General features: G+C 50.0%; 1 protein-coding gene across 2 annotated transcripts in view; it reads right to left on the minus strand.

The window, feature by feature from the left end:
• ASAP3 (ArfGAP with SH3 domain, ankyrin repeat and PH domain 3) overlaps positions 1-13,222 on the minus strand; it is a 35,221-nt gene that overhangs the window by 20,607 nt on the left and 1,392 nt on the right. For both annotated transcript variants that reach the window (XM_082615843.1, XM_082615842.1), the window contains exons 2-4: positions 3,677-3,749; positions 3,442-3,587; positions 472-546 (exon numbers count right to left, since the gene is read on the minus strand). In XM_082615843.1, the coding sequence (XP_082471969.1) occupies positions 472-546; positions 3,442-3,587; positions 3,677-3,749 (294 nt within the window). The remainder of the gene's footprint in view (positions 1-471; positions 547-3,441; positions 3,588-3,676; positions 3,750-13,222) is intronic.

The following is a 13,222-nucleotide window of genomic DNA, read 5'->3' on the forward strand; positions in this document are numbered from 1 at the left end:
GGGGCAGACTTCCCAGGGAGATTATTCTGTTACTCTCTTTGAGTTCTACTTTGCCTCTAGCCAGGAGCTGCCTGCTGCAGAGACAGCAGCCAAGCATGGGCGTCAGGAGGCCTGACTCTCACACTGGCTCCTCCACTGACCAGCTGTGTAAACTGTAAGCAGGTACCAAACTCCCTGAGCCTCAGTTTCCTCAACTGCAAAATGGGGATAACAGCACCTACAGGACCCCCCCCCCATTGGGTTGTTGTAAAGGGCCCTGGCAGACAGTAAGTCAGCCATCCTAGGCTCACCCCAGGGCCAGGTCCTCCTGTCATCCTGAGGGTCAAATGTGGGGTCAGCACACCCACTGTGACAGCCTCGCTTGGCCTCCGTCCTCAGCCCAGCCTTGCCTCCCCTATCGTCTCCTGCCCACCCCGTCTTGCTCCATCCCACCACCTCTGCACTCGCCCTGCTGCCCACGTGGAAACTCACCTGTCGCCCGTCCCTCAGCTGCCCCTTCAACAGACTGTCCAGGGGGAAAGAGACAATGTTGTTCAGGTTCTGAACCTGGAAAAAGCAGAGACCCCCATACCCCACCTTGGGTGACCATCCATCCAGGCCCAAGGGGCTCAGGGTACGGTGAAGCATCACAAGGGAAAGGACAGCACTGGGGTAAAGGAGGCAGGGGAGAGAAAGACAAGAAAGGGAAGGAGTACAGAGGGTGGCGGGGTCGGCCTCCTGTGAAAGCTCTTCCCCTCCCCTGACTAATCCGCCTTATCACCTCACTGCTCAATCCATGGCATCCATGGTCAGCCTGTCTTTGTCCCTTTGCCAGAGGGACACCCTCACCTCTCCCCTCTGACCCTCTGAGGTCCACCTGTAGCACCCATGTGTTGTTTCTGTCTGGCTAGTTCCTCGACTCCCCTTATAATGTGGGGAACCCATTCCCTATGGTCACATGGGGTGAACACAGGAGTCAGAGCTGACCAGAGTGCCCCACCCTCCGGCTACTGTGATTGGATCAGAAACAGGCACATGACCCAAGCCAGCCAATCAGGATACTTCCTGGGACTTCTCTGCCAAAGTCACGGAAGGAAGATTGTCTTTCTTCTGTAAGGTGTGAATCTGGGCCTGCCCACTGAGCAGAGACAGAGAGAAACTCTTTAAGAGAAAGAAAAGGAGCCTAAGACCAGCTGCATACCTGGACTTCCCATTACAGGGGCCAGTGAATTCTCTTTTTAAAAATTAACCTAGGGAATTCCCTGGTGGTCCAATGGTTAGGACTCGGCGCTTTCACTGCCGGGGCTGGGTGGGCCCAGGTTCAATCCCTAGTCAGGGAACTAAGATCCCACAAGTTATGTGGCATGGCCAAAAAAAAAAAAAAAAAAAAAGATTGAAAGAGAAAAAGACATATAAAAAGAAAAAAATTAACCTAGTTTGAGTTGAATTTCTGTCATTTGGCAACTCAAAACAGCCTATCTAATATTTTAGCCCACCTTTCAAGGTACAGCTCGGGCCTCCCCTCTTCCAGGAAGCCTTCCTGACTACTTCCTCCTGTGGTCTATCCTGACCTCCCCTTTTCTGAGCCACGGCAGCCCTAGGCCTCTGACCCAAGCCGCTGGGTCCTTGAGTTTGTGCCACACTGCTGGTCTTGCTTGGTGTCATTTCACATCTCAGTTCCTCGACTAGGCTGTGGCTCTCCGAGGCAGTCTGACTCTTCCCTGTGTCACCAGCCCCTGGTACACCACCCACCACTGAGGAGATGCTCAGCAAACACTAGTTTGACTGAAACAAGGGGAGGAGAGGTAAAGACAAAAGACGTCACTGATTCAGGTGAACCCAAACACTGTTAAAGGCCTCTATGTGTAGGACAGGGTGCGAGGTAGTGCTACGCAAAGAGACAAAATGATGACAGACGGCAATATTAGCTAATGTTAACTGAGCGCTACCCTGGAGCAGGCACTTAACTTGCGAAATCCTCATCACCACTCTGTGAGGTGGGGACCATTGTTATCCCCATTTTACAGATGAGGCTTGGGCAGACTGAGGCACTTGCCCAGGGTCATACACCCAGTGAGCAGCAAAGCAGGGATTCAAGGCCTGAGTCCAAGCCTGAGGTGTGGGTGCTTGATCACTAAGCAAATTGCCTCGTAGAGATGATGTGGTCCGCGCCAGCCAGGAAGGGCCCTGGGTGGAACTTGAGCCACGAAAGCTGGGCCAAAAGCTACGGAGCCTAGAGGGAGAGAGGCTTTCCTGGGAGGTGGTACAGCCAGGCTTGTGCTCGGATGCTGGGTTCAAATCAGCTGTGTGACCTCGGGCAAGGTGCTTACCCTCGTGTCTTAGCTTCCTAGCCTGTACAGGGGGGACAATAGTAAAAACAACCCCACAGAGCTGTGCTCCAGGATGAAACGTTAACACACGTGAAGTACTGAGAACCATGCCTGCACCAGGAAAGAGCTCATGTTTTGGGGTAGCCTTGAGGCGGGGACTTGGCAGATGGGGAGGAGGCCATCTCAGGAAGGAACCTGAGGCCACTGGGCCACATGCAGGAGCTGAGAGGCTTGCTGAGGCGAGGCACGTTCTTGCCTTTGAGGACAAAGCAGGTATGGTTGGGAAAGCAGAGGACAAAGAGGGTGAAGGAGAGGCAGTGGTGCAAAGACAGGAACCCGAGCCTGCCCTCCCCTGAGTGGGGCTCCTCCCCACTGTGAGACCCCCTCTGCTCCTGGGTGCTCACCACAGAGGAGAAGGAGGAGGGCAGGCAGGGAGGGAGGGAGAGAGGGGAGAGGAGACGCCGGCCGGAAAGAAGTCAGAGAGGAAGAAGAATGCAAATAGGAGGTCAGAACTGGAAAGGGGGACTTCCCTGGTGGTCCAGTGGGTAAGACTCTGCGCTCCCAATGCAGGGGGCCCGGGTGCCATCCCTGGTCAGGGAACTAGATCCCACATGCACGCCGCAACTAAGAAGTCCACATGCCGCAACTAAAGATCCTGCGTGCTGCAACTAAGACCTGGCGCAGCCAAAATAAATAAATAAATATTAAAAAAAAAAAAAAGAAAGAACTAGGGCTTCCCTGGTGGCACAGTGGTTGAGAGTCTGCCTGCCGATGCAGGGGACACGGGTTCGTGCCCCGGTCCGGGAAGATCCCACATGCCGCGGAGTGGCTGGGCCCGTGAGCCATGGCCGCTGAGCCTGCACGTCCGGAGCCTGTGCTCCACAACAGGAGAGGCCACAACGGTGAGAGGCCCACGTACCGCAAAAAAAAAAAAAAAAAAAGATACAAAAAAAAAAAAAAAGAACTGGAAAGGAACCTCAGGTCATGGGTCAGAGGTCAAGGGAGACTAGAGGTCAAGGGAAACCTGAAAGAAGGGTGGAAACCGACCCTTTCCCAGTCGGGTTTTTAAGTCACTGGTTAGATTTGCCCTGAGCCTGGGCCGAGGCTGAGTGAAAGAGGAGCAGGGCCTCACCAGGTTCTTGAAGAGCGCGGCCACCTCACGGGTGAACACGGCCAAGTTCAGGAAGCCGGTGGACAGCTCGTGACTGTTTTGAGACAGGTGGCTGTTGCCCAAGGACTCCACGGCCTCTCGGTACTGCTCCTCGTTCTCCACGTGCCCTGTGGAGCAGGGAGGCGCAGAGTTAGTTCCAGGCTGGAGCTGGGGAAAGGGCTGCCTCGCCAGGTTGGCACCAAGCAGGCTCACTCACCGAGGCCGGAGCTATGGATCGCCCGCACAGCCTTCTTTATTCTCTGTAGGATGGCCTGGTCTCCTTCCAGCATCTGGAAACAAATGTGGACAGAGGTTCAGGGATGCTCAGCCGGGAGGGGTGCCTGACTCTGCGATCCCACCCTCCAAACACATACACAGCACACACAGTTCCCTCCCTGGGTCCCCTGCCCTCCAACGGAACATAAACAGGCCTCCCTCCCCCACCCAGACCACATGGGAAGCCACAGACCAGTCACACCACACCAGGAAGGCCAGGCTTTTCTCCTCATGCGGGACAAGTAAACAGCAATTCCAAGGCACGTGGCATCGTGGGGTATGCCAGGCCAGGGCTTGAATCTCGGCTCTGGCACTAACTAGTGTGTCAACCTAGATAAATCTGTTCGCCTCTCTGAGCCTAGGGTGCCTCATCTGCAAAATGAGGATGACACTACAGAGTTGCTGAGAGAATGATTTGACGAACACATACATGACGCTTAGCAAAATACTAGAGGAAAACATGGACATCTCTATATTCTCGAAAGACTCAGATGGGGAAAGACTTGGTCCCCAAACCCCAGACTCAGTAAGCAGCCACGTGAGGATAAGGAGGAAGAGGCTGGGACACCGTCGGTGGGCAGTGAGATGAGGAGGGTAGAGGTGGACACTCAGCCCCCCTGGAGAGAATTGCTGGGACGATATCAGGCAACCCCAAGTTCCAGGGGCTGCAGAACAAACAGCAGACTGTGGGGAAGCCAGAAGATGTGGCTGCATCACATGCAGGAGTCCCATGTCCCGGGCGGCTCAGCCCGGATGGAAACCCCCCAGACACACCCCTCTTCCAGTGGGGTATAGAAGCTGCCAACCTCATGAAATCCTCATGAAATGCATAGTTAAGTGGGAAATCATAGAATTAGGGCTGCAAAGGGCCCACAGAGCCACAGATGAAGAAACTGAGGCCAAGAGAGGGGAGGGTCTTGCCTAGAGTCAAATAGTGGGGAAGCAGCAGAGCTGGGCTTCCAGGGGATGCCCTAGTACAGCGCTCCATCCACACACGATGGCTGCACCCTGACCCCAGCCCCCCCTATTTTGTCCAGTGACGATAATGGGATCAAAGTTTGATCGCCAAAGAGTTACTTCAATGTGGCAAGAGTTAGCAAACATTTGGAATGGTATCTGCAAAGATTCTAAACCAAACTCCCAGGAGGACAAGCACAAGGCAGTCCTCAGAGGCAATGCGGAGTGTTTTCAGATGCCTTGGGCACACGGGAAGCCTCTGGAGGGAGAGGGGTCTGGTTTTGAAGCCCAGCTCCACTGCCCAGATGCTGTGTGACTTTGGGCAAGTTGCCTATTCTTTCTGAGCTCCCTGATTAGCTATCTGTGAAATGAGGGAAATAATGCCTACCTCTCAGGGTTATTATGAGGACTGTATGTATGAGATGATGCACATAAAGGGTTTAGTCTGGTGCTGAGCACAGATGTGTCCTAAATGAACAGTACCTCTGATTGTCAGCAGTTGCTCCTGATGCTATAAAGTACCCATCAAGGGCTTCCCTGGTGGCGCAGTGGTTGAGAGTCTCCCTGCTAATGCAGGGGACACGGGTTCGTGCCCTGGTCCGGGAAGATCCCACATGCTGCGGAGCAACTAGGCCCGTGAACCACAACTACTGAGCCTGCGCGTCTGGAGCCTGTGCTCCGCAACAAGAGAGGCTGCGATAGTGAGAGGCCCGCGCACCACAATGAAGAGTGGCCCCCGCTTGCCACAACTAGAGAAAGCCCTCGCACAGAAACGAAGACGCAACACAGCAAAAATAAATTGATTAATTAATAAACTCCTACCCCCAACATCTTCTTTAAAGAAAAAAAAAAAAAGTACCCATCAAATTCTGGGTACTTTTCCTCCAGGGAATAGAAACCTAACAGTCTCTCCCCTGAGTATGACCTTGAGACACTTTCATGTTTGGGACCAGTAGAGGCCCATCCCAGAGCTGAAGAAAGAAAGTTGAGGACTTAGGGAGATTGGGGAGAGGGGGCCATAACTGACTCAGCTAAAGAACTAAGACGTTTCTATCTGAGAGACAAAGACAAGAGGGGAGGACACGGACATGTCTGTAGTTCCCAAAGACCTAGACGGGGAAACTCGTGTTTGCCAAAGCCCTTGACTCCCACCTTGAAACTTGAAAGGGAAAGATAAGAGTTGATTAATTTAAAGAGCTAGGATTTCACTCCAAAAGACAGTGCAGGTTAAAGATATGAACAAATTCCAAAGAGATTTAGAAAACTCCCTAGAAGGCAGGTCCATGTGCCTAGCATACAAAAGGTGCTCAATAATTGTTTACCTAAATGAATGATGGTTTGCAAAGCCCTGGGACACAGACCTGAGAGGTCTATGTCCATGCTCTAGATACCCTTTGGGGAGTCTTCCTATCCCATGACACTCGTTCTCTGAAAACCCCTCAACAGTTGGGCCCTTGCTGCCTTGTTTGTCCTAGCCAGAGCTGACTGGACTAGGGTTGACATTTGACCTAAGCTGGGCCAATCCGATTCTCTTTCCAAGGAATTTGGAATCGGGCTCTGGAAAGCTAGCTAATTGATTGGAAGTGTTTAAGCAAAGGGAAAAGAACAAAGTAGATGTGTAGAAAGAAGCAAATGAGACCCATGCTGCCACAGAGAAGCACAAGAGAAGAGCTGCCCTGGTTTCTGGCAACTTTCCAGATCCTTCACCCTCAGAGGCCCTTCCATACTTCCCGTCCTTGGGCCTCCATGAAATACCCCTGAACCTAGCAAACAAATTCCCTTTACTGCTTAAGCTAGTTTGAGAGGATCTCTCTTCCCTGCAGTGTAGCAGAGGCTGCTGGTTGGCTCTCAATCCATTCTCTCTTCCTCCTTAGCAATTAGAACTCTGACTTTTCAGATGGCCACTTGGCCACTCACAATAAAGACTACATTTCTGGGGCTTCCCTGGTGGCGCAGTGGTTAAGAATCCGCCTGCCAATGCAAGAGACACAGGTTTGAGCCCTGGGCCGGGAAGATCCCACATGCTGCGGAGCAACTAAGCCCGTGCGCCACAGCTACTGAGCCAGCGCTCTAGAGCCTGCAAGCCACAGCTACTGAGTCCATGTGCCACAACTACTGAAGCCCGTGCACCTAGAGCCCATGCTCTGCGGCAAGAGAAGCCGCCGCAATGAGAAGACCGCGCACCAATGAAGAGTAGCCCCGGCTCGCCGCCGCAACTAGAAAAAGCCCGCGCGCAGCAATTAAGACCCAACGCAGCCAAAAAAAAAAAAAAAAAAAAAAAGACTACATTTCCCAGCCCAACTTGCAGCTAAATGCGGTCATGTGACAGTTCTAACCAATGGTATGTAATGGATATATCATTTGTTAGCTTCCAGAAAGTAGTTTTAAAAGGAAGGAAGGGAGGGGACTTCCCTGGTGGCGCTGTGGTTGAGAGTCCGCCTCCCCAGTGCAGGGGACATGGGCTCGAGCCCTGGTCCAGGAGGATCCCGTGTGCAGCGGAACAACTGAGCCCGTGCACCACAGCTGCCGAGCCTGCCTCTGGAGCCCGCGAGCCACAACTACTGAAGCCCGTACTCTGCAACGAGAGGCCACCGCAATGAGAGGCCCGCGCGCAGCAACAAGGACCCAACGCAGCCAAAGATAAATAAATAAGATAAATGGATTTATAAAAAAAAAAAAGAAAGGAAGGGAGGGATTTACACACCTATTAGAATGACCAAAACACTGACAACACCAAATGCTGGTGAAGATGTGGAACAACAGGAACACTCAGTGCTGGTGTGCAAAAGGGCACAGCCACTTTGGAATCCAGTTTTGCAGTTTCCTACAAAACTAAACATACATTTACCATATGATCCAGCAACTGCTCTCCTTGGTATTTACCAAATGAGTTGAAACTTATTTCCACATAAAGACTTGCACATGGATTGTTTATAGCAACTTTATTCATAACTGCCAAAACTTGGAAGACAACGTACTATTATTTACTGCTAAAAAGAAGTGAGCTATCAAGCCACAAAAGACATGAAGGAAACTGAAATGTATATTACTAAGTGAAAGAAGCCAATCTGAAAAGGCTACAGACTGTAGGATTCCAACTATATGACATTCTGGAAAAGGCAAAACTATGGAAACTGTAAAAAATCAGTGGTTGCCAGGAGTTGGGGGAAGGGAGGGATGAATAGGAGGAGCACAAAGGAGTTTTAGGCAGTGAAACTATTCTGTATGATACCAGGATAGTGGATACACCTCACTATACAGTTGTCAAAACTCATAGAATGTATAACACCAAGAGTGAACCTTAAGGGACTTCCCTGCTGGAGCAGTGGTTAAGAATCTGCCTGCCAGTGCAGGGGACACGGGTTCAATCCCTGGTTCAGGAAGATCCCACATGCCGTGGAGCAACTAAGCCCGTGTGCCACAGCTACTGAGCCTGCAAGTCACATCTACTGAGCCCACGTGCCACAACTCCTGAAGCCCGTGTGCCTAGAGCCTGTGCTCTGCAACAAGAGAAGCCACCTCAATGAGAAGCTGGCGCACCGCAGTGAAGAGTAGCCCCTGCTTGCCGCAACTAGAGAAAGCAACGAAGACCCAATGCAGCCAAAAATGAATAAATAAATAAATAATTTAAAAAAAAAAAAAAAAGAGTGAACCTTAATGTAAACTATGGACTTTGGGTGATAATGATGTGTCAGTGTAGGTTCACTGATTATAACAAATGTACCATGCTGGTGTGGGATGGTAATAGTAGGGGAGGCTGTGCCTGTGTAGGGCCAGGGGTGTTTGGGAACTCTCTATACTTTCCACTCAATTTTGCTGTGAACCTAAAACTGCTCCAAAAATAAAGAAAAAAATATTTAATAAAGAAAAGAAAAGAAAAAAAAGGAAGGGAGGGGTGTCCTGCCATACTTTTCTCCTATCTAGAATGCATTTGTGATGTCTAGAGCTCAGGCAGCCATCTTGGACCATGAGGTAGAAGCCACATGTTATGGATGGTGGAGCAACAAAGTAGTAGCCTTGTCCCTGGTGACTGTGGAGCCACCCTATCAGCTCTGGACTACTTATCTGTAGATGTCTTTTATATGAAAGAAAAGTAAATGTCTATCTTATTTGAGCCACTGTTATGCTAGGTATTCTGTCACTTGTAGCTGAACCTAGCTCTTACTGGTACAGGCAGGCAAGTCATCCTAATCACCCACAAACTGTCCCTTGATGCCCTTGTCAGAAATGTATCAGGAAATGGCTTCCTGGCAAGATACCATTCCTGCCCCTACCGCTCTTAGCAACCAAGGTTCACACAGCTATTCATTCATTCATTCAACTAGTTATTGAGTGCCTGCTATGTGTTCACATCCTGCATAAGAGACACATCTCAGCTCTTAGGGACACCACCATCTAAGGAAAGAAAGAGCCAAGTAAATAGATACTTATAATGCAATGTGATTAGGGTTATAATGGAAGATGGACAAGGTACCTCAGAGCCCAGGGAAAGCAGAGCTGTGTCTGCTTAGGAGAAACAGGGAAAGCTTTAAGCTGTGGTGCTTGGCTGTGAGCACTGGACTAAGAGGCTGCACTGTGACGTGGTGTGGGGGAGTACTAGGTATAAATGATAGAAATGCTAGAGGAGGGAGGCTCGCTCTGGGAAGGATGGGCAAGGAGAGGGTCATTCATTCATTCATTCATTCATTTCAACAAGCATCTCCTGGTGCCTATTTTATGGCCCCTTCCTTCAAAAGGCTCACAGACATATAAACACAAAGTGCCCGAAGGGGAAACAAAGAGGGGGGATCTCTAATCACCCTTTTCTCAAGAAAATATTTGAAAATCATTCAAACTGGGGTATAAATGACTGATAACACCTACCCTCTATAATACAATGGGGCAAAAATTTTAGCTAAAAAAAATACCATTTTAAGGAGAAAATTCAGATCAAAGCCTGGGGATGGGAAGGGATTTGGAGAAAGGCACAGAAGTTTTTAGAACTCCAGTAATGAGGCAACCATAGCACGATGAGTCCCAAGCTACGATTCTAGCCCCAGTCTCCCGAAAACTATCTCCCTGGGTGATACTAGTCCAGCCAGATCTCTAAACCTCCTCTTCTTTTTTTTTTTTTTTTTTTTTTTTGCGGTACTTGGGCCTCTCACTGTTGTGGCCTCTCCCGTTGCGGAGCACAGGCTCTGGACGCACAGGCTCAGCGGCCATGGCTCACAGGCCCAGCCACTCCACGGCATGTGGGATCTTCCCGGACCGGGGCACGAACCCGTGTCCCCTGCATCGGCAGGCGGACTCTCAACCACTGAGCCACCAGGGAAGCCCTAAACCTCCTCTTCTTTAAAATGGGAGGAAGATAATATCACATGGGGAAAAAAATCCATTCTCCACTTAACTCATAGAGTTACTGTGAGGCTTAGATGAGATCACAGACACAAGAGCATGGTGCCAAGGCTTGGGGCATTTGGAAAATATGAGTATGATTTTTACTGTGATTTGTTTTCTGCTTCTGTACGAGATCAGCCCTCATTCCTCGTGCCTGTGACTGGATAGGTTAACAAAACCCAAAAATCAGCCTCTGGACTCAGGGAGTCCTTTTAATCCCAAGTAGTCAGTGATTCTCAAAGTAGGGTCAGCAGCAACAGCTTCACCTGGGAACGTGTTAGAAATGCAGATTCTTCAGCTGAATCAGAAAATCTGGAGGTGGGGCCCAGCGATTTGTGTTTCAACGAGCCCTCGGGTGATTGCGACCCATGCTCCAGTTTGGGGATCACTGGTCTAATTCCACCTTTCAGAGATGCAGTAACTCATCATTGTTAAAAGTATGAGGCTGGGCCTCCCTGGTGGCGCAGTGGTTGAGAGTCCGCCTGCCGATGCAGGGGATACGGGTTCGTGCCCCGGTCTGGGAGGATCCCATATGCCGCGGAGCGGCTGGGCCCGTGAGCCATGGCCGCTGGGCCTGCGCATCCGGAGCCTGTGCTCCGCAACGGGAGAGGCCACAACAGTGAGAGGCCCGCATACCGCAAAAAAAAAAAAAAAAAAAAAAAAAAAGTATGAGGCTGGCCCCAAACTACCTGGTTTTGAATTCTAGCTCCATTTTGGTATTTGCTATGTGACCTCTCTGTGCCTCAATTTCCCCATTCACGAAATGAGGATGATAATAGTTTCTACTATATAGGGTTGTTGGGGAGATTAAATGAACTCACGTAGGTAAAGTGCTTAGAACATTATTATTTGATTGCTAATGATGTTATCCATTGCAAAATTAAATGGAATTTGGTTTAGGAATTTCTCAACTTTCCTTGAGCTAATTAAAGATACCTCCCCCCACCCCCATGATCCTGCTCAGCAAGATGTGGGAACCACAGGTACAGAGGGACTGCAGTGAAACCTCTGTCACCGGGCAGATACAGGATGCAAGATGTTACATGTCCTGAGTGCCTGAGTAAGGGCTCTGGGCCAGACTCTTACTTGTCACCCTCCCAGCCACCGTTTGAGACAGGCATCACCATCTGCATTTTTATAGATGAGGCTGTCAGGGGAAGGAACATGTCCAAGTATGTCCAGGTCACATAATGCTGAACAGTGGCAGAGTCATAATTTAGACCCAGGTCTGGTCAAATCCAGGGCCAATGTTCTTTCCATAACACCAAGCTGCCCCACAGAGGTTAAGGGACACGGCTTCTTTGACCCTGGGACTGGATCTGCCTCTGAGCCTGAATTTCAGCTCCACCATCTCTACCATATCCCCTCAACATCCCCTCACACAGGAAGGGAGGAGGGAGGGACAGAGGGAGACCTGTCCAAAGAAAAGGAAGTTGACAGCAGTGTCAGGGCCCCAACTGCAAATACTCCACGGGCTGTCCTACTGGAGAGAAAACAGGTTTATTGAAGTTGGCCCTGAAGAGGATTTCCAGGACTGAGAGGTAGAATTAGAGACACAGAGACAGATTTCAGCTCAAACACAGGAAGAAGTTCCTAAGCAAGAATAAGTGACCCTGGAGGGAGTGACCTTGAAGTATTTAGGGACTTCAGATGGTAGAGCATGATTCAGGCACCAGATTTTGGATTAGTAATGACGGCCATTTAGATTTCTCTCAAAGCTAAGAGCCCATGCAAGAGCCTGGGCAGGCACTGGGCAAAGGCAGGCGAAACTCAGAGTACCAGGGACATGTCTGAACTTGGAAAACCAACTGGAGTCCTTCGGGCAGCCTTGCCTGGCTAGGCCTGGACAAAGTCTGAATTCCAGTTGGTGATACCGCCCTTTGTGGCCCCCCACTCCCTCCACACACACACACACACACACACTGTGCTCTCGCTCTCTGCAGGCAGAAGATCATAGATGGCAGCACTAGGGCCATGCCCAGCTGCCTTGCTTGGAAGGGCCTTCTGCATGCCCCCTTCCTGGGTCAGGATTCATCAATAGGAGCCATTCTTCATTCCTGCGATTTCTCAGAGCCAGCTGTGGTAACCATGGTGACCCAGCCCAGGGGGCAGAGCTGCTAAAGCTAAGGCCTTGAGAGCTGCAGATTAAATTTCACCATTAGACATTCACTCTTTTGGACTATTATAATACGGGGCATAGGCACCCCTTTTGTGGCATCCCATGACCATTGGAGCCATCATTAATCAGTCACAGTATTTTTCCCACTGACTCTGGTTTTGTTCCATCATTCTGTTAAGTCAGTTCTTCAGGTAGCCTCTACCAATTAAAGTATAGTTGGCACAGGAGAAGAAAACCAGTTTCTAGCTTTGTTTTGGACCATGATGTTGTCCCTTGAGAGACTAAATCACAGAATATTGGAGATAATCTAACATTACCTCCTCGTTTTACAGACTGCAAAACAAAAGCTCAGGTGAGTTTCTTGCCCCAGGTCTCATAGGAAATGCAAACAAACTAAGGAAAGAATACAATCCAAAACTTGCACAGGGCTTTACAGTTTGTAAAGTAATTTGACATCCACTCTTTAAGATTCATAGCATCCTGATAAGACAGTCATTGCTTTTATTCCCATCTGGCTGATGAGTTAGTGAGGCTCAGAGAAGTAAAGAAAGTTGCCTGAGCTCACACAGCCAGGAAGTGGCTGAGATGGACCTGGGACAGTTGGACTCTAACTGTTGGACCCTAACTCCCTTGTTTATTCCCAGTCTGTGGGCCCCAGGCCCTGGAAATCCAAGGAGTTACTACCATGGCCCTATGAAGGCACACTTATATAGTAAGCACTACAGACCAATAAAAAAGTCTCACAAATTAGTATGACCACATTCCAAATAGGAATGCAGCTGTTATGATCAATAAGACACAAATCTTTAAATGTATTTTTTTTTTTTTTTTTTGCGGTACGCGGGCTTCTCACTGTCGTGGCCTCTCCCATTGCGGGTGCGCAGGCTCAGTGGCCATGGCTCACGGGCCCAGCCGCTCCGCGGCATGTGGGATCTTCCCGGACCGGGGCACGAACCCGTGTCCCCTGCATCAGCAGGCGGACCCTCAACCACTGCGCCACCAGGGAAGCCCTTAAATGTATTTTTGAATTCATGG

This window comes from Mesoplodon mirus (assembly GCF_964341445.2).
Source record: "Mesoplodon mirus genome assembly, chromosome: 3".
Taxonomy (NCBI): Eukaryota; Metazoa; Chordata; class Mammalia; order Artiodactyla; family Ziphiidae; genus Mesoplodon; species Mesoplodon mirus.